The 21,509-nt window shown below is 52.2% G+C and overlaps 1 protein-coding gene and 1 pseudogene across 3 annotated transcripts in view; one reads left to right on the forward strand and one right to left on the reverse strand.

The window, feature by feature from the left end:
* The window catches only part of LOC311423015 (uncharacterized protein), a 219,465-nt gene that overhangs the window by 25,438 nt on the left and 172,518 nt on the right, over nt 1–21,509 (forward strand). Inside the window, exon 6 of one of the 2 annotated variants that reach the window (XM_084496601.1) lies at nt 10,434–11,556. The exons of the other annotated variant lie outside the window; for it this stretch is intronic. Coding sequence (XP_084352727.1) covers nt 10,434–11,104 — 671 coding nt within the window. The 3' untranslated portion in view covers nt 11,105–11,556. Of the gene's footprint in view, nt 1–10,433; nt 11,557–21,509 lie in introns of those variants that run through there. 2 annotated transcript variants of the gene reach the window in all.
* LOC311423041 (feather keratin Cos2-3 pseudogene) lies at nt 674–1,164 on the reverse strand (annotated as a pseudogene). The gene has a single exon. The product of its transcript is annotated as a feather keratin Cos2-3 pseudogene (transcript).

Consider the following 21,509-nt stretch of genomic DNA (forward strand, 5'->3'; position numbering starts at 1 on the left):
AAAGAAGGTCACTCTGAGCAGAGGCCCTTCAGTGCAGAGATCTCCAGGGCCTACTGAGAGACATGGGCCGAGTTTTCAGAAATCTCAGGGTAGCCCCTGGTCAGGCTCCTGCCCATGTTTGCCAGAGGAGGTGAGGAAGGTCCGTCATTCTGAAAGCAATTGCATGAAGACTTTAAACATCCATCTTATACCCACCAAGGGCAAAACCATTCTCACTGAGCAGCTCAGGAGGGCATATGCAGAGGGAAGAAACACGTACAACTAAGGCTGGGATGCAGAAATCTTTAATAAATGTAGAGAGGAAAAGGAGGTCACTCAGCAGAGGCCCTTCAGTGCAGGGATCACCAGGGCCAACCAAGAGGCAGCATCCTTTGCCCATGGAGGATTTCATGCAGGTCATTTGTCTGCTGTTACCACAGTGGCAGGGCTGGATCTGAGGACCCCCACAGCACAGGGGAGGAGAAGAACACTATGAAAATTGAGACAGGGGGGTAGGTGTTAGAATGGAAGGAGAGACATGGACTGTGTTTTCAGAGATCTCAGACTAGCCCCTGGTCAGGCTTCTGCCAATGTTTGCCAGAGGAGGTGAGGAAGGTCAGTCATTCTGAAAGCAATGGCCTGAAGATTCCTCCTTCTGTTGTCCAGCACCATGGTCGTGCTGGAACCCCAGGGCCATGGGCAGTGCCTTTAGCAGGGCAGGCATCTTCTGCCACAGTAGCGGCTGGAAATGCCCGAGAGATCACAGCACCCAGAGGTGATGGGGACTCCGTCACAGCTGAGGATACTGCCAACGGCAGCAGAGGTGGAGGATCCCACAACGGTGTTCTGCGGGAAGGAGCTGAGGATGGGGCCGGGCAGGGTCACCACTACGGGAGAGGGCTCAATGACGACAGTGGAGTTCTGGCACTGCCTGACGCAGGGCTCGTTGCAGCTGCTGGCCAACGGGGTCGGGCCACAGGGCCGGCATGGCAGGCACTGGTTGTAGCAGGACATGTCTTGGGCTGGAGATGCACCTGGGAGAGAGGGCAGAGAGGAAGCAGAGCATATGGTGAGGAGCAGCCCCATTATCCCACCACAAAGGAGCTAAGGCAACTGGTGAGGGTGGATGTGGAGGCTGTGCCAGGAGGTTCATGGTCTTCATTGCTTTGAACTGACAGGGCCCTTCAAAGCGCAGGCTGATCCAATGAGACAATCACATTGCACATAACCCAAAAGGCTACCTCTGCACCGTGTCCCAGCCTCTCTCTACACAGAACGTCTCTCTCCACCCCTCTCCCATGGGAGGGAACTCCAAGGCCCAGCATAGCTCTGAACCACCAACAGATGAGATGTCTATTAATGCAAGATCCCCTCTACTTGAGAAGAGGAGGAGAGAGGGTTTCAGACTCACCTGGCTACCAAGGAGGATGAGGCAACAGAATTGGATGAGAGAGCAGAGAGCTGGGCTGCCTTTTATACTGGTACTTCATTGCCGCAGGCCCAGAGGCACCCTTGGCAGAGGTAACAATTTTCTGACAAGCTCATCTTGAATGCAAACCATCCCAACAAATGATATGGGCTGTGCACTGGTTTCCTGCACTGCTGCCTTTTCATTTCCACATCTAGGCCATGGCCATTCTGCAGTGATGGTTTCTTTAGAGTGCTGGCATGAAATGTCCAAGGATTTCCAGGGCAGGAATGCATCAGTGGAGGGTAGAAGACTCACTGGACGTGCTGGATGGGTCCCCTCTGATCATCTTCATGGCTCTGCTCTGGACCCACTTGAACAGGTCTATATCTTTCTCATGCTGGGGGCCCCAAAGCTGAACACAGCACTCCAGGTCAGGTCTCACTGAAGCGGAGCACAGGCCATGAATCACCTCCCTCCACATTCTGGACATGCTTCTGTCAAGGCAGACAAGCATGGAAACAAAGCTTCTTTCCTTGGCCAGATTCAATTCTCGCTCTCCTAACTTGATTCCTATCTTGCCTCATCAGACTATGTATCTCTATTCTTTCCAGTTTACCTGTCCTTGCTCCCACCCTCTATGGCCTTCTCTGTCATGTTTGAGTTCAGCCAGTTGCTCCATGTTCATCCATGCAGGTCTCCTGGCATTTTGCCTGACTCCCTCTTTGGTGGGATGCATCACTCCTGAACTTGGAAGAGATGATCCTTGAATATTAACCAGCCTTCTTGGGCCCATCTCCCCTTCAGGGCTTTGTATCATGGTACTCTACCAAGCAGATGCCTGAGCAGACCAAAGTCTGCTCTCCAGAAGTCCAGGGCAGCAAGTTTCTTGTGCTTCCTCCTCGCTGTGCTCAGGAACCTAACTTCCACCATTTCACAGTCACTGCAGCCAAGGCTGCCCTTGAGCTTCACAGTCCCACCAACCCCAGGTACTATGAGAATGAGGTCCAGAATATAGCACCTGTCCTTGTAGGCTCACCTTGTGCACTCACCTGAGTGCCCGGTTGCTTTTGTTCACACATCTGCTCTTGTCTTGTGACAACCACTGTGCAGCTAGCTTTGAACAGGCCAAAGTCTGCTCTCCAGAAGTCCAGGGCAGCAAGTTTCTTGTGCTTCCTTCCTCCAGCCCCTTCAGTTCTGTGATTCTGTAGCAGAGGCCGTGAGTCACCTCCCTCCACCTTCTGGTCATGCTTCTGTCAAGGCAGCCAAGCATGGAAACAAAGCTGCATTCCATGGCCAAATTCAATTCTGTCTTCCATTAAGCTCTCCTAACTTGATTCCTAACTTGTCACCTTGTGCACTCACCTGAGTGCCCGGTTGCTTTTGTTCACACATCTGCTCTTGTCTTGTGACAACCACTGTGCAGCTAGCTTTGTGTGAAGGCACGTGGGTGCAGAGATTTGTCCAGGACTCCATGCAGGTATAGATGAGCACGTGCGTGTGTCCTTGTTTCCCCTTTATCACGAGGGAATGTGCACAGTTGTAGCACTCTCCCGTGCTCTGTGCATGAGTCCTGCAGGGGAGCAGGTTCCCAGGGTTAGAAGGAGCCTGAGAGCAGCTGAACGCAGATGGCACCTGTCCTGGTTTCAGTTAGAACAGAATTAATTTTCTTCCTAGTAGCTGGTGGAATGCTGTGTGTAAGCACTGCTCTGCAACAATTAAAACATCGGGGTGTTATCAGCACTCTTCTCATCCTAAGCCAAAACACAGCATTCCACCAGCTACTAGGAAGAAAATTCTGTTCTAACTGAAACCAGGACAGCACCAGCCTCTCAGAGGTGTGTGCAGGGAAGAGGCACTGAAAAATACAGCTCCTTTCTCCTGAGCCCTCCTTTTCCTCTCGCTGCAACAATCACCCTCTGTTCCTGCCAACTTCAGGCCCAAACAAGGACCATATCAGGACAGTTTGGATCCTTGGTTTAATTCAGGATAGCAACGTTTGGAGTGCCTCTGAGTGACTGTCCATCGTTGACCTTGGGATGTACAGGAGAAGCAGACTGCTGTAAGGCTCCTGATAATGTCTGTCAGTCAGAGATTTCCACCCGTAGACACTGCTAGGTCCTCCTGGGAGTCGGTGCTGAAGCCAGGCCTATCTCCTCACAGTAGTCTATAAAGGCCTGCCAGCATTGTCTCAGAAATACATCGGAAAGCAGGCAGATTCTCATGCACCCCATGTTAGACTGGTTCTCCTGAAGGCAAAAGGACAGCTGTCACTCCTCCACGTTTGCGATTTCACAGCAAAGGTATCACATAGTGGCAAGAGTAAATTGATCCACCCCTTGCACCAGAGGAATGCTCAGCGTTTGGAGTGCTTCAGCATGGCTGCCCATCAAGCACAGTTTTCATAGTTCCTGGGAGCCCTTCCTGCAGGCCTGAGCCTGCAGCTTTGGCATGGAGGGCACCTTCTGCCTGAGTAGCAGCTGGCAGTGCCAGACACCCAGTCCTGCTGAATGCTTTCATTAGGGCCACAAGCAGTCGGAAGGAGGGCACCCTCGGTCAGTTTATGCATGGTCCCCAACCAGGGCACACAGGTGGTGACAGCGTAGGTCACAAATGTGCTGTGGAGAACACAGGCTGGCTGGAGAAAGGGGCTGACCAGAACCTCATTTTGGTGCAAAGGAGCAAAGAAAAGGATTTTCATCTTGGGCAGGAAGCACTCCCAGAGTAATTCAGGATGGGGGCTGGCTGCCAAGGAAGCAAACCCTCAGGAAAGGCTTTTGGGTGCAGGAGGCACCCAGCCACACACGAGCCAGCAGCCCGCCCTTGCAGCAAAGGCAGCCAATGACCTGCGGAGCTGGGGGGACCAGGGGGTGCCCCGCAGTGCGTGAGGCTGGGCAGGTGGGGCGTGGGCGAGGCGGGGGCACAGCCACAGTCGGGCCGCGTGGGGTCGCTGCCGGTGCTTGGAAGTCCCCTCGCAGGGCCTGGAGTTAAACAGCACGGGCCCGAGGGAGCCTCAGAACAGCCACACTGGGTTTCTTCCATTCTCTTTAGTGGTCTCTTTTTAAGAGCTTGTTGTACAGGTTTCTTCCTAAGCCCAAGTCCAGCACTTCTGGCGCTGAGATGACGTCCTGGCAATACAACAAATATCTGTGCTGGACACTCACTCTAATGACACATATTGGAACCTTGGATCTTGCCAAAGAACTGAGTTGTAGAGGAGTTTGCTACACTAGCCAGCGCTGCTGAAGGTCTGCCCTTGGTGCAGGATTCACTCCCGTCTGTGTGTGCAGAGGTGCTGACTGCTGAGCAGAGGGCTGTGGTGGGGCATCCTTCCCTGCCAACTTGAGAGAACGTGGCTTCTCCGAGGGGGTTGTGGGGAAGGGGTGGGGGAAGCAATCCCATCTTCATTGACAGCAGAGGTGGGTGCAGACCTCTGTGTCTGGGGCTGGGTTCTGGATTGGAGGGGGAGGCCACTGGGGTTTCTTGCCCCTTGCTGGTGTTATATATGGAGTGGTAATTCGAGTCGAGAAAATGGTTGATATTAATAAAGAAGGGGGAGATGTGGGAGTGTGGCCATGGGGGTTGGCAAGCTCCATGATTAATGATGACATTAGACTCTTAACGATGAGCCCATCAGGAATGTAAAAGAATTTAGAGGGAACAAAGAAGGGTGATTCAGGAGACTCCATGCAGTCTCTAGTACTTGTTCTCCAGCCCTTAAGGCATGGAAATTTCTGGGTGTTTGCTGTTCTTGTTATATTCAAAGTTGTTTGACCAATGAAAAGTTGTTTTGAGAAGAACTGCTGTAGAGAGAAGGGTGTAAGAGGGGAGCCTGCCCTCAAGATAAAAAAAAAAAAGAAAAAAGAAAAAAAGATTAAAAAAAAAAGAAGGCAACACGAAGAAGTTATGTCATCAGTAAAGGAGCAGAAAGAAGGAATGAAAAGGAACAGGCTAGCAGAACGGAGACCAGGACTGGAACAGGCACACTGATTTCCTCATGAAGATAGGTTCGGCCAATCTCAGAAAACTGCTCAAAGAAGCTCGTACAGAAAATTGCTGGAAATAGGCGCACCAGAGCTGGAAAGAAGATAAAGCTGAGAGAAGCGGACCCGCACACACAACTGCCCCTTGCCGGTAAGCAGTTGCACATTGTGGGGAATCATACGTCCTTTGGAACAAAGACAGTCCTGGTAACCTTACAGTTTATTCTCCTTATTAACAATCAGACGGTTTATGATCCTGAAATATGGGACCAAATTGAGGTCAAGGTGTGGGACTCTGCTACTAAAAACGACAAGGTTGCAGTGGGATTGCTTGGCACCTGGCAAGCAGTCTCTGAGGCTTTAAAGAGCCACGTGGGGCCACAATCTATGCCACTGGCCCCGCTGCTGCTACAGCTGTCGAAGGCTTTTGCTGTTACGCCCCCTGGTGACCTGGACGAGCCTTTTGACCAAGGCCTATTGGCCTTGAATGGAGTCAAATCTAGCTGGAGGCTAGTCACTAGTGGCGTCCCCCAGGGCTCAGTACTAGGGCCAGTTCTCTTTAATATCTTTATCGATGATCTGGAAGAGAATATCGAGTGCACCCTCAGTAAGTTTGCAGATGACACCAAGTTAGGTGTGTGTGTCGATCTGCTCAAGGGTAGGAAGGCTCTGCAGGAGGATCTGGATAGGCTGGACCGATGCGCTGAGGCCAACCATATGAAGTTCAACAAGGCCAAGTGCCAGGTCCTGCACCTGGGGCACAACAGCTCCAAGCAGAGCTACAGGCTGGGAGATGAGTGCTTGGAAAGCTGCCTGGCAGAGAAGGACGTGGGAGTATTGGTTGATAGTCGGCTGAATATGAGCCAGCAGTGTGCTCAGGTGGCCAAGAAGGCCAACAGCATCCTGGCTTGCATAAGCAGTGTGGCCAGCAGGTCTAGGGAAGTGATCGTCCCCCTGTACTCGGCTCTGGTGAGGCCGCACCTCTAGTACTGTGTTCAGTTTTGGTCCCCTCACTACAAGAAGGACATGGAGGTGCTTGAGTGAGTCCAGAGAAGGGCAACGAAGCTGATGAGGGGTCTAGAGAACAAGTTTTACGAGGAGCAGCTGAGGGAGCTGGGCTTGTTCAGCCTGGAGAAGAGGAGGCTCAGGGGTGACCTCATCACTCTCTACAGGTACCATAAAGGAGGCTGTAGCAAGGTGGGGGTTGGTCTGTTCTGCCACGTGTCTGGTGACAGGTCAAGGGGGAATGGGCTAAAGTTGCGCGAGGGGGGTTTTAGGTTGGATATTAGCAAGAACTTCTTTACCGAGAGGGTTGTTGGGCATTAGAATAGGCTGCCCAGGGAAGTGGTTGAGTCACCATCCCTGGAGGTCTTTAAAAGACATTTAGATGTAGTGCTTAGTGATATGGTTTAGTGGAGGACTGGTTAGTGTTAGGTCAGAGGTTGGACTAGGTGATCTTGAAGGTCTCACATTCTGTGATTCTGTGATCCTCAGAGAGGAAGGGTCCCTTGTTGGGCCAGGGTCTCCCAGCACACAGGCGTGATTTTTACTCCTGCAATTAGGATAGTACATGGTGACTTCACATGTAAATACTCCTAATCTTTGGTTTTTAGCTGTCTATTCATATTGCATTGCTAGGTGATATATTCAAAAGCCAAATGAAGCCACATTCTTCTTGAATGAGCGAAAGAACACAAGGCAATGCGCACAGTCTGGAACATGAAAAATTCCTACTAGAAATTGGGACTTTTGTTGCTTTTCTTGAGGATGGATTGTGAATATAGATGGATGCCAGCAGGAGTGGCCTTCTAGTACCGAATAAAACACTGTAAGTTGGAGGTAACACAAGAAAGAAAAAGGGAATAGCATGGGCAAATTTTTTTTCTGATGCTGGGAGCCCTGATTTATGGAGCTGTACTGGGACTGTCTGGGACAGAATTAACATTCCCCACAGTAGTCCCTAGAGTGCTGTGCTCTGCACTTGGAGCTAGAACTCCAGTGTTGTCACAGCATCAAGATTCTCTCCAACACCTCCAAAGCCAGGAAGTGGAGGGTGGGAAAGAGGCAGGAGGGGACATCGCCAGGGCAACTGACCCATACCATCCAAAGGGATATTCCATACCATGTGATGTCACACTCAGCAATAAAAGGTGGGAAAGGGGAAGGAAAGCGGGGAGCTCTCATTATGAAGACATCTGTCCTCCCAAACAATCGCTATGAGTATTGAGGCCCTGCTTGCCAGGAGACGGCCAAACATCACTTTTTGAGGGGAAGTAGAGGATAATTTTCTTTTCTCTCTGTGCTTCCATGCAGCCTTTGCTTATTTTCTTCTCTTACTTTTGCCTTATACCAAATTTCTTCCTTTTCCTCTTCTTCTGAGGGGGAGTGAGGGAGTGGTTGTGGTGGAGCTCACCAAAGAACATAAGACAGACCACTTGTCAGGGCAAGGCACATGCTGCAGATCCTGCTCCTGCTAAGATTCACTGCCATTGTTATCTTTGGAGATTTTCAGGGATTTTTTGCGATTCTTCTTAGAAATGGAAACTATTCATCAAACAACACATTGCTTCACTCCTACAGACTCGCCACATGCTCACTGCCATGTGCAGTGAGCACTTCTGGGGACCAGATCTGCGGAAGACGTGTGGGGAGAAGGTCTGGAGAGCTGATCTGGGAACCTGGTCTAGGAATCAGTCCTGGGCACTAACTCTGAGGAGCAGCCCTGGGCACCCACTCTGACGACCAGGTCAGGAGACCAGCTCTCAGGAGTGCAGGTCTGGGGACCAGATCCGGAAACCATGTCTGGGCACCAGGAGTGGGGACCACGTCTGTGAACTAGCTCTGGAGACCAGATCTTGGGGGTAGAACTGGAGACCAGGTGTGCAGAGTAGGTCTGGATACCAGGTTTGTGAGAGCAGAACTGAAGAACAGATCTGGGGACCAGGTCTGCAGACCACTTCTGGGAACCAGCTCTGGGGACCACCTCTGGGAAACCGGTCTGGGGAGCAGTTCTCAAGACCAGATATGTGGAACAGGTGTGCAGAGCAGGTCATATTAGCAGGTCTGGAGAGCCAGCTCTGGGGAGCAGCTCTAGTGAGCATGTCTAGGGACCAGATCTGTGGAACAGGTGTGAGGAGAAGGTGTAGGGAGCAGGTCCTGGTGGAGCACGTCTTGGGACCAGGTCTGCCAGCTGCAGCGGGCCTCCGGGAGCTGCAGCGCAACCTCGCTGGTGAGCTGCTATGGTCTCCCGGGTGTGGCAGCGGAACCCTGCCAATGACCTGCGTCGGACTGAGGGCGTGGCAGCAGACCCCCGCTAATGATCAGCAGTGGTTTCCCAAGTGCCACAGCAGACTCGCACTGAAGAGCCATGCCTGGCTCTCCAGGAGCTACAGCGGACCCTTGCCGGCAAGCTGCTGGAATCTCCCGAGTGCGGTGGTGGACCCCCACCAGCCAGCCATGGCTGGCCTCCGGAACCTACAGTGCCCCTCACTGGCAAGCTGTTGCAATCTACTGGGCTATATGGGGACAAAAGCTGTGATCCAGATCTGAGGATCAGGTCTGGGCAGCAGGTCTGGGGGAGCAGATCTGCAGACCAGGTGTTCATGCCTTGGAGTGTCATTCCTTTGGGTGTCTGAGAATTCTGCATTTGAGTTGTACTGAGGGAGGTATGGGGGAAGACAACACAACTAGCCAGGCACAGCCTAGCCAGACAAGGTGTTAGGGGTGGTGATAGAGGGAGCCCAAGCATCAGGGAAGCAGAAACTGCCAGGGATGTGGCCCTGGGTGGGTGCTCCCTGTGGCCCATCATTGTGAGTGCATGTGACCCACTGAACCCACATCCTTTTCCCTGCTGACTCCTCACCCCTTGCCCTATGGAACAGGTTGTCCTTGTCCCCTTTAGGCTTGTGCCATCCAACACCCCAATGGAGCCCCATTCCTCTTGCAAATGCTAGGTTATCCCACCAGAACAGGACACAGCCAGAAACCCTGGCTGCTGCGTAGCATGATTCCTCCATTCTTTCTGGGGATGTGAAAGGGAAATCAAAGTGTCTTGTCCTCCCACAGGAAACAGGAACATCCCCATGGAGCTGAGGACCCCAGGTGAAGGTGCACAAGCTCAGTGGAGAAGACTGCCCTGACATCAGCCATGGCCAAGCAGTGTGTGTGAAGAAGAGAAGGCGGATGTAGCTGGGAAGGTGAGGACCCCACTGGGAGAGGAGACAAGAGCAGCCCCTGCACATGATGCTGCTCCCAGAGTTCCCCTGACTGTGACAATCCTCAGGGGTTGCTCCTGCTGGAGGAGGGAGAAACCCCAGGGAGCATTTGGGGCACAGTCAGAACAGACAATTTATCTTTGCTGAATCTCCTCCTGTTCCCCCAGCAGAGTCATTTCCTGAGCTCTGTTCTCTTGGGGCTGGGAGGTGCTTTTCTGACTCTCCCTCCCGCAGTAAACAGGAGGGTCAGTCTAAGCATGCACCGTGGGTATCTCATCCTCACTGCCTTCCTGGGGCAACTGCTGGGTAAGTGCTGGCTTTTAATCAAGGTATAAATCTGCTTTCCCCAGGAAGCCTTACCACATTTATGTGGGGAACAGCTTTTGAATCACAAGGAAAATGTTGGTAAATGTTGTCTCCTGTTTCTGGTTCTTGGCCGGTTTCTATCATGATACTGTTATTCTTCAAAATTTGGAAATGGAGATGCAGAAGAGACCTCTCCTGCTTCTCTCATCCTTTCAGTCCATCTCTTTTCTGCCTCTCTCTTCTGGTCCACCTACTGTCACCAGAGAAGGTTTCATCAGTCTCTGCAGTCCCTCATTTCTCCCTTTCCTATAGAAAAAAACAGATTGTGTCCAAGTCAATACAGGACATGAAAGCTCTTCTCCCATGGACATTACCAGGGTGTCCAGTCTGTCTTCTGCCTGATGTGTTCCTCCAAAGTCCTCTTCCTTGTGTGCACAGGCTGGGCTCACTCCTGGGAAACTTATCTCCCACGTGTCTAAATCCACTCCTGTTTGGCTGCCTGGAGACTTTTCTACAGAGCTGCTGACCTTCTCTTTCTTCCAGAAACCATGGGGCAGGTGTCTCGCACCCAGCAAGAAGGACATGTCACTGTGGATCAGGGAAACACCTTCCAGACCAATTGCACATATGAAACCTCCAACTTTAATGGCTTGCTCTGGTACAAGCAAAAGAAGGGACAAGCCCCTCAGCTGATTACACATCAAGCAGTAGCAGGCACCAAGCAGAGTGACCGTTTCACCACAGAGCTGAACTCCAGTGGGAGGAAATCCAGTGTTCTGCGTCTGAAGGAAGTCAAGCTTTCTGACAGTGCCTTGTACCTCTGTGCTGTGCGTGACACCCTGGTGCACAGAGCTGCCCTGGCTGAGCAACAACTCTGGATGTGGAGTGGATGTGTCTGTGCAAGGCAGAGCTCTGGGATGGGGCACTCAACTCTCCCCTGGCGGTGCTGTTTCCCCTGTTCACTCCAAGATCTACCAGCCCAGTCCTCTTTCCCAAACAGCCTCTGTCTCAAAACCATGTTGAATATGGTGTTTTGGTGTCCCCAGGCTTCAGGAAGCTCTTCTGTCTGTTTGCAAGAGCAAGAAGCAACGCAACCTGGAGAAAGAAAAGCTTGGCCCAGGCAGCTCCCAGCAGGGGACAGCCATGGGCCCTCTTTTCTCTGTGCTCTCAGGGAAGGCAGCACCAGCCTCAGCCTTGTCTCAGAAAGGGTCTGATCTATCCCCGGGATCACTGCCCCAAGGATTCTCTGGAGACATTGAACACCACTGCAGGAACAATGCTTTCCCTCTGGTTCTTGCCTGGGAACATGCCTGGGGCTGACCAAACAGCTGTTAAATACCAGTTTAAGAATCCGAATGAGAAAAAAAAATGCTTCTAAAATTTTGTTTATTTTTTGTTTCTTTTGCAACATTTTGAAGCTTAATTTCTCTTCACTTTGATTGGAAAAAAAAAATCGATGGGTTGATACTGATGGTTGTGTATAAGAGTATTTCTGTTGTCTGGCTGGAATTCTTATGAGTTGGGAATTTCTTTTACGCAGAAAATTATTGTATGTAATACAGCACTGTGGGACACAAAGAAATATTTCACTAGAAATGCAAATAAAAAACAAATAGAATTACTATTTCTTTGAAACCTGAATAAAAAATTTCTATCGAATGCTCCAGATTTGTCTGACCTATTTGGTTTTTGGAAACTGACACAAGAGAAGAGGTAAGGGACAAGAATAGAGAAAAGAATCTGGACTTGATAGACTAATTTGTATCTCACTTCCAGGAAGGTCATGAAGTGAAGAGTGGGTGGATGGATGCCTGGAAAAGGATGGACAGCTGTTTGTATTGCTGTCTGTAATGAAGTAGAGTGTGAGGGAGAAAGGACAGATGGAGGGAAAATGAGAGATCAAGAGAGGCCATGAGAGGAAATGGAAGACGCTTTTTGTTGATGTTTTCTGCTGCTCATATTGCAGCACGAAAGCTCAGGAATAGGAAAGATGGAATCAAAAATTTCACTTGTTCTCCAGATGGATTTTGTCATTTCCAAGACAAAGGTGAATCTCCAAATTGTGAATATGCTTCTCCATCTCAGACTTCAGTGTTAGCCAGGAGATAGTTCTGGCTCAGGAGCACCTATTGATTATTGCTCTAACCCAGGCAATAGATGTGTTATGCGTAGAAAGTCTCAGTCCCAGCATGAGAGCTGGGCGGGGGCTAATACTGTTATAAGTTGCCCCCTTAATTAATTTTCAGAGAGCATTGCATTAATAATAGAAAGGAATTTATTGAGTAAGCAACAGCAGGCAAAACAGCACTGGGCGGCCGGGGAGTCTCGGCTCCGTCAACAGCGCGCACCTCACCCCCACCAGGGTCCCTTTTTATATCTTGGTAATTCTGGGATTACGCAGCACATCCTGGTATATTCTGCGACTGCGTGCACTGTTGCTAGGGGGTCGTCTCTGTCCCTCTGGTGGTCGTGAAGATGAAGGCCGTAGTCTTCCTTGGCGTTGTGGTTCAACTTCTTTTTTTTAATTGGTCATGTTGGCCCAGTGTGAGACAGGAAGGCAGGATGTTGATACACTAGTTTAGCAACTTATCAGGAGATGGTTACATGAGCTTTGCAGCAGTGTCTTTGAACAAAAGAGGCAACTGAGATGCAGAAGGAGAGAAGGGGAGGGGGTTCTCTTTTTTGTTACATTAAGCAAAGGAATTTTCATAGTGTCTAGCCAAGCATTATACATCTCCTTACTTCAGCAGGAAGCTTTTGCAACTCCTGCTCCTCAAACAGAACTCCTTGTTTTTCTAATACAAAAGACAATGAACAAACATTTATTGTGTATTACAATACCAGATAGGCCAGACTCCAGAGAGGCCTGGATGAAGGCTCCATCCAGTGATGGCCCTGCACCACCTAAGAGGCTGGCCAGGCCAGGCTGGCAAGATTTGGCCAGGCAGGCATAGGCACACAGGCAGCAGAGCTGGGGCAGGGCTATGCTAGGTCTGAGCTTGTGCAGAGACCCTGGGCTAAAGGTCAGGCCAGAGCTGGGCTGTGGTGGGCTTGGTTCTGATGCGTGTTGCCCTTGCACCGCCACCTGAGCCAGCACTGCCTCCCAGAGAACCTGGCCTGGGGAGAGGTTCCCCCATCCTCACACCATGGAGCAATAACCCCATCCTCTGTCCTGGTCCCATTACACTGGCATACAGTCTGTGTGAAACTAAATCAGCCCCACACCACAGGGCCCCGAGGTGTGCAGAGTTCAGAAGGCCCTTGCCTGGGTATAGAGAGCAGCGGTGCTGCATGGAGCGCAAGGGCCACTTCATCCTCATGACTCTGGAAAATAGAGGAGCTTGGTGCCTGGAAGAAGATCCTCCAGCGTGTGCCCTATGGTTGCAGCATGGTGCGATTGTGCCACCTATGGGGTCTCTGAGTTCCATGGCCTGATGAAAGCTGATCCATGCTTGTGGCCTTGCTGGCCAGTGGCGTCAGGCAACAGGGCTGGCATGGCTGGCACTGGTCATAGCAGGACATGTCTGGGGGCAGGAGGTGGACATAGGAGAGAGGGCAAAGAGGAAGCAGAACATGGGCTTGCATGAGGAGCAGCCTGTCACCCCACCCTAACAGATCCAAGGCACAGGCAGTACTGTGACCACGGAGGTCTTCCTCCATGACAAACCTTCTATAACTTGACTCTCCCACAACCAGCAGTCCCAAGATATGGCAGGGCACACAGCTGATAGCAGCTGAAAGGTCCAAGGAACTGAGTCCTCCTGTGGAAGAATGAGGGGCACAAGAAGGGGCTTCACACCCACATACTTCCCAACAAGACGAAGGCCAGAGAAATGGATGATTGAGCACGGAGCTGGGCTGGCTTTTATAGTGGGCCTTAGCTGCCCCATGTCCAGAGGCATCCCTTGAAGCAGGGACTATTTTCTGACAAGCTACTCATGCATGAAAAACATCCCACCTAATGATACGGGATGTGTGTTGCCTTCCTGTGATACTGCTTTTCATTTCCTGCTTTATGCCCTTTCCCCAAAGAAGGCAACTCCTGAGTGGCAGGCAGGAAGGCCCAAGTATTTCTAGGCAACACACGTCAGTGTGGGCTCATGTGCTGGAAGAGTCCAGTAAAAGCAAATGTTGTCAGTCTGGGTGACTCCCTAGGGACTCTCTGGGGCCCTTTTGGCTACAGGTGACCCAGCTCCTGACTGTGACCCTACCCCTGCTGACACTGCCCTCAGGGAAAACCTGCTGGCCTGTTTTGCCTCCTCCTGCTCTGACCCAGGGATGTCTGTAAAGGGGGAGAGGTTGTGCAGGGCCCTTTCTGGATCACAAAAGAAAGGCCCAACAGGTCAGTGGCTGTTTTAGTTAGAAGGAATAACAAGATGAATGTAGACAGAAAGGAAACCTTTCATGTGCAGGTGATCCTGCCTTCTACCAGTATTGGACAGAGCCGGGTGGGTTTTCCCAAGACACGCAGTGCAGATCCTGTCCATAGGGAATTCCTTCTTCACTCCCATAACTTGATGCCTTTCATTTATTGTTTTAAAAAATAAATAAAATCATACACCATCTCCTTACATGATGCAAGCTTATTTAATTCATGACACCCACCAGTGATCAGTTGGGGCACTCCAGCACTTTCCTTGCCACTGCTACTCAGGCTAACAAATGGGATCTCAGGCCTTAAGTGCAAGGTGCTGAGTCATGCAATGCCTGAACCCTTGGGCAGAAGTGGCCTTGAACGAATGGAACATGGGTCCTGGTGTTGCTGTGCTGTGGGTGGAAGGACAAACCCTGTGGGTGCCACACAGAAAGCCAAACAGACGTGTATTTTCTACTCCCACTTCACAGGAGGATGCAAAGGAGACGGAGCTGGACTCTGGAGATGAAGCATACTTAGTCTGGGGCTAATGCGTGCAAGTTCAGAAACGGGTAGTTTGGGTTAGATACATGGAAGAAATTTTTACCCTGAAGGTGATCAAATCCTGAAGCAGATTGCCTAAGAGGTGCTATTGGAGCTCCATCCTTGGAAGAGTTCAGACTTTGCCTGGACTTGATCCTGAGCAACCTGATCTGATGACCTGCTCTGAAAACAGGGTTGGACTACGTGCGTGCTGGAGGTGCAGCCTCTGATCCTCTGGAGGGTTTCTCATTAGGACTGCTCAGGAAGCATGGGGCAACATGCACAGTCACCACATATCAGCCTTGGTGGGATGCTGACGTCAGATCACTGTTTCTGTTAATTCACAGTGTGCTGCTTGTTCTCATACCGATATCATTCATGACATCAAAAGCAGGTAGAGGGAACAGCACTCATGCACACTGCTGCTCATGTCAAAAGATGCATGAATTCATGGGTGCACTCACAGACACTCCTGGATGCATACTGAAGTATATTTGGGCACACACAGAGATAGTTGTGCACACAGTGAAGAAAACAAATACTGCTCTCCTGAACTCCAGGGTTCTGATTTTACTTTCTACTCTCTCTGAAGGAACATCCTGGCTTGCTGAGGCCCTGCTGTGTTTTACCTCCAGAAGATATCGAGTGGTGGAAGGCAAGGAATCCTGAGCAGCAACTCTATCTCCTTCCCACAGGACTGAGGGGAAGGTCTAAGAGAGAAGTTTCTTTTGTTGCTGCTGGGTTTGTCTGAGAGCTGAGAGCTGCTGCTCTTTATTCTGGACTCAGCCATCTACCTCTTGATCCAGGCTGGGAATACACTTGTGTGTGGTGCCCAAATAGCCCATGCATCCTTCCGTGTAGTTTGTCTTTGGAAACCTCTCATTCACTGACATGTGCCATGTCTTGGTCAGGATGCCTCTTTATGGACAATTTATTTTTCCAGCTGTGTGGTCTGGCTCCTCTTCCTCCCCTAGCGGGCATAAACTGGGATGTCCTCTTCACACTCATGGCCTATGACCAAGCTGCATGCATCTGCCACCCACTGCGGAACTCCAGTCTGGTGGGAGGCCTGTGGGCTGAGCTCCTGCTCCCCTCCTTGGCACAAGCGGTGCTCACCCTTTGTTTGCCCTGCTCTGGCCCTACACAATCGCAGCTTCTTCTGGGACTCGCTGTCAGTCATGCAGCTGCCTTCTGCAGAGAGCTTCTGGACTTCTGTGCTCCTTGAATACATCAGCACCACCAGAGAAAGAACAGCAGGAAGCTGGAACCAACTCACAGGGATAAAAACCTGACTGACAGATGATGCGGGAGGCAGTGAGAAGACAAATGTGGGCAGTCACACCACTTGTGGGGGGTACACAGAGCTGTGGCTGAGTTTATGTCAGTGAGGTTCTAAGATTGGGGACCTTGGCAAGTGGGATGCTAAGAAAAGAGGAGGCAAGCAACAAGCATACAGAGACTGAGACCAGAGAAAACAAACACAGAGGCAATGACAAGAGACAAACATCACCATTCACACCAGTTGATGGCCTATCAAGAAACCACAGGTGCCACTGCCAGGGAGATCAGCCTGGGCCTTGCACCTCCTACAGCTGTAGGCCAGGACACAGGCTGGGATGGGTGCAGGACAGACCTATACAACCCCATGAGGGGACATGCAGGGAAATGGGAGCCGGGAGGAGCACATGAGGGCAGACAGAGCAAGGTGTAAAAGGGGCTACAGCATGTACTTGTGTGGCTGGGCCCTGCACATGAGCACCACCGTCTGTCCTGTCCTCTTATGGAATATTTCCTTACATCTGCGTAATCTCGCTCTGTCCCATGTGCACGTGTGTTGCAAGGAGAAAGTAGCAACTCCTGGTGGAGAGGGAGGAGTGCATTTGGTTCCAGCTGCAGGAGTCAGACTCAGTGCGAGGACATCCCTGGCCTGTGCTGTCAGATGCTGGAGCCAGGGGGTCCCCGTGTAGCTCCTGGAGCAGGGAAAGTGATGCACGGAAAAGGGGTCTTGCAGGATGAAGGCAACGAGGAAGAGGAGGTTAAACTTTTTACCTTTGTGGACTTTGACCTGCTGCTGCACAGTATTTAGAAGTTTTTGTTTATCTTTGCCTTGTTTCCTGCCAACAAGTTGTTCATCCTTCCCTCATCCATTGGCCTTGAGCGATACCTTCTTTTTTACATCTGCTTCTCATAAGGTTCTCATCTACATCCAATTGGCATATTTCTAGGTTTTCATCCACATCCCGGATAATTAGGATATTTTACCATATATGTAGCTAAATACTAATTTGGATAAGTTTTAGCATCTTTACCATCTCAAAAGGGAGCCTCAGCCTCCAGGCAAATACGGCAGGAGCATTTGGGGTCTCCAAAAGCAGCTACTGGGGGTAACGGCCTGGATGTAACTTCCCTCAATGGGGCATGCATGTGCCTGTCTGTGTGTCTCCCAGGTACGTGCTCAGCTTCTATTGCATGGAGCCTGTAAAAGGGGAAAGTGGCAACTGTGCCCCTCAATCTGGGCAGAGACGCTCGACCGACGATGACAGCTCAATGGGCAGTGCCAGACAGCAGGGCCCCGTACAGTTTGGGGTGCTGTCGGGGCACTGTGTCCCCGGACCCATTCCTGCTGCTGGCTTTCCACACCTGCAGCAGTGCCGGCCACAGCTGTGATACCAGCGCACCACAGCACCAAGCTCCCAGGCCCAGCCCAGCCTGACCCGTTGCCCTCCATTGGGGACGCTTCAGGCAGGCAGCTGCTTTCTCCTCTCCCGCTTCTCTCCTCTCTCCCTACTCATCTCCTACCATGTTCACTGCCCTCCTCTCCCCTTCCCACTCCCAAAGGAGATGCCGTAGCAGACGGGCAGCTGCTGTCTCCGCTCCCTCTCCCTTTCGCTTTCGCTCCCACTCCCACTGCCTCTCCCTCTGCCTCTCCTATCCCGGACTGGGCTGCAGGACGGGCAGAGCCCCGCGGGCAGCAGCCGAAGCCCTGCCCGCCCACACGCGCCCAGCACTCGCAGCCCGGGCCAGCCCCCGAGCGGCCCCGGGGCGGAGCTGGCGGCGCCGGGCGGCGGCGGCGGGGAGGAGGCGCCGCGGGCGGAGCAGAACCGGGGCTGGCGGGGGCAGCGCGGCGCGGGCGGCGGAGCGGCGGGATGCGGCAGGGCCGGGCCGCAGGGCTGGCGGCGCTGGCCGCGGTGCTCCTGGGTGCGCGGGGCTGCCGGTGCCGGGGACAGGACGGGACGGGACGGGGCTGCCCTCGCTTCTGGCCCGCCGGCTTCTTACGGACCTCGCTCCCCTCTGGCCTCCCTCTGCAGCCATCCCGCCTGCCTCCAGCGAGCTCAGCCGGCCGTTGCCTCCCACCTTGCCTTGCTCCCTGCCTTCCTCCTCTTTTCGGCACACCCCCACTCATTCCTGCCTGCTTCCCTTCTCCTCCTGGCTCGGACTCTCCTTCCAAACAGCCCTGCTGCGACTTGATCTTCCCTTTCCCCCCCACATGACGTTTGCAGTAGCAGAAAAGCCGTTTTGCTGAGTTTTCTCCTCCTTCTCGGCAGCCGCTGCAGGCAGAGCCCAGGTGCAGCAGGAGCCGTGGGCAGAGACCAGGGAGGGCACCGGCATCAACATCACCTGCTCACACCCCAACATCCAAACTAGCGAGTTCATCCAGTGGTACCGCCATTTCCCGGGCCGAGAACCCGCATTCCTCATGAGCATTCGTACAGACTCCAGACCAGTGGAGAATCCGGAGGGGTGGCTCGTGGTGGCAGCAGACCGCCGGTCCAGCACCCTGTGGCTCGCCCGGCCCCGTCTTCGGGACGCGGCGGTGTATTACTGCGCCCTGAGAGCCACGGGGAGAGGAGCCGGGGCTGCGGCCCTGCAGGAACCGTGGCGGGCGGGGCCGGGCGTGTGTGGCGGAGGCGAGGCAGGGGCACAGCCCCCAGGGGGCGCTGCCGCTCCGCCCGCCAGGACCTCCTCGTCCCGCAGCCTCGGGGTTTCCCCCGCCAGCCCGGCCCGTCTAAGGCACTTCGGTTCTGCTGAAAGGGTCTGGAGCCTGGGTGCAGCTGAACGGAGATGGCACCAACCTGCCAGAGGCACAGCCACAGCCGGAGCCACGTGGGCGCCCTGGCATTGCTTGGAAGGATGGATGCAGGTTGGATGTCAGAGGGAGGCCACTGGGGACACTTGTCCCTTGCTGGGGCTGCCCACCTGCCAGAAGGGGCCAGAAGAGGGAAGCATACAGGGGCGATGTCGTTGCCCTTTTGCCTTACCGCTGACCAAGTGAAATGTCCTAGCCTTCACAGGCCTGCAGTTTTGAGCTAACAGCACAAGTGTGACACTCACGGTGCTTGAACACTTCTGGCTGGCCATGGGGATCCTAGGGCACAGCAAAGATTGGCTGGATTCCTTTCTGACTGCTTTAACCACTAGTCTTGAGACTGGGGGAGAGCTTTGCTCCACCCGCTGTGCTGAGGTTTAGAGGCTGCTTTGAGCTGGCAGAGGGGGAAGTGAACTTGCAAGCTTGAGCTCCCTCTTTCCAAGCACTACATGGGCACCCTGTGAAGGCGAGAGTGTGACATGGTCCTGCTTTTCCTGGCAGCCTTGATGGCACTGTCAGACTTTGGTGAGATGTGACTTTGAGGAAGGCAAGCTAGGGTCAAGATGGCATCCCATCATTTCTGGAGGGGGGAAATGGGAGTCCTGCCTCCCTGGAAGAACCGGAAGTGTTTTCTGTAGGGAGAGCAGGGGCTGCAGACCAGTACGGGAGACAGTCTGGGAGATGTCAGGAGCAACGAGTGTACAGGGATGAATAAGCATCTGCACTTTTCCTTCTGCACATCCTCAGAGAGGAAGGGTCCCATGTTGGGCCAGGGTCTCCCTGCACAGGGGAGTGATTTTTACTCTTGTAATTAGGATACTACACAGTGAGTTCATATTAGAATATGTCTAATCTTTGTATTTAGCTGTCTATTCAAATTGCATTGCTAGGTGATATATTCAAAAGTCAAATAGAGCCAAACTCTCAAAGAAAATAGAATAGCATAGGCAATTTTTTTTTTTTTTTTTTTTTTTTTTTTTTTTTCCTGAAGCTGGGAACCCTGATTTATGGAGCTGTACTGGGACTGCCTGGGACAGAATTAACCATCCCTACAGCAGTCCCTAGCATGCTGTACTCTGTACTTGGAGATAGAACTCCACTGCCATTGCTCCAATGTTTGAGCAATTATGGAGCAGTGCTGTCATAGCATCAAGACTCTTTCTTCAAGCCCTCCAAAGCCAGGAAGTGGAGGGTGGGCAAGAGGAGGGAGGGGACATCGCCAGGTGTCTGCAGGGCTTGGAGAGTCATTCGTTTGGGTGTCTGAGAATTCCACATTTGAGATGTGCTGAGGGAGGTATGGGAGGAGACAACACAACTAGCCAGGCACAGCCTAGCCCGACAAGGTGTTAGGGGTGGTGATAGAGGGAGCCCAAGCATCAGGGAAGCAGAAACTGCCAGGAATGTGGCCCTGGGTGGGTGCTCCCTGTGGCCCGTCATTGTGAGTGCATGTGACCCACTGAACCCACATCCTTTTCCCTGCTGACTCCTCACCCCTTGCCCTATGGAACAGGTTGTCCTTGTCCCCTCTAGGCTTGTGCCATCCAACACCCCAATGGAGCCCCATTCCTCTTGCAAATACTAGGTTATCCCACCAGAACAGGACACAGCCAGAAACCCTGGCTGCTGCATAGCATGATTCCTCCCTTCTTTCTGGGGATGTGAAAGAGAAATCAAAGTGTCTTGTCCTCCCACGGGAAACAGGAACATCCCCATGGAGCTGAGGACCCCAGGTGAAGGTGCACAAGCTCAGTGGAGAAGACTGCCCTGACATCAGCCATGGCCAAGCAGTGTGTGTGAAGAAGAGAAGGCGGATGTAGCTGGGAAGGTGAGGACCCCACTGGGAGAGGAGACAAGAGCAGCCCCTGCACATGATGCTGCTCCCAGAGTTCCCCTGACTGTGACAATCCTCAGGGGTTGCTCCTGCTGGAGGAGGGAGAAACCCCAGGGAGCATTTGGGGCACAGTCAGACCAGAACATATCTTGTCACTGAATCTGCCCTTGTTCCCCCAGCAGAGTCATTTCCTGAGCTCTGTTCTCTTGGGGCTGGTTGGTGCTTTTCTGACTCTCCCTCCCGCAGTAAACAGGAGGGTCAGTCTCAGCATGCACCGTGGGTATCTCGTCTTCACTGCCTTCCTGGAGCTACTGCTGGGTAAGTGCTGGCTTTTAATCAAGACATAAATCTTCTTTTCCCAGGAAGCCCTCATCAGCCTTATCACATTTATGTGGGGAAGAGTTTATGAATCGCAGGGAAAATATTGGTAAATGTTGTCTCCTGTTTCTGGTTCTTGGACCAGTTCTCTCACGATGCCATTATTCTTCGAAATTTGGAAAGAGGAGATGGAGAAGAGACCTATCCTGCTTCTCTCATCCTTTCAGTCCATCCCTTTTCTGCCTCTCTCTTCTGGTCCACCTACTGTCACCAGAGAAGATTTCATCAGTCTCTGCAGTCCCTCATTTCTCCCTTTCCTATAGAAAAAAACAGATTGTGTCCAAGTCAATACAGGACATGAAAGCTCTTCTCCCATGGACATTACCAGGGTGTCCAGTCTGTCTTCTGCCTGATGTGTTCCTGCCATGGCCTCCAATGTCCTCCTGCTTGTCGGCACAGGCAGGGCTCCGTCCTGGGAAACTTATC

This window comes from Aythya ferina (genome assembly GCF_964211825.1).
Source record: "Aythya ferina genome assembly, chromosome: 23".
Lineage (NCBI taxonomy): Eukaryota > Metazoa > Chordata > Aves > Anseriformes > Anatidae > Aythya > Aythya ferina.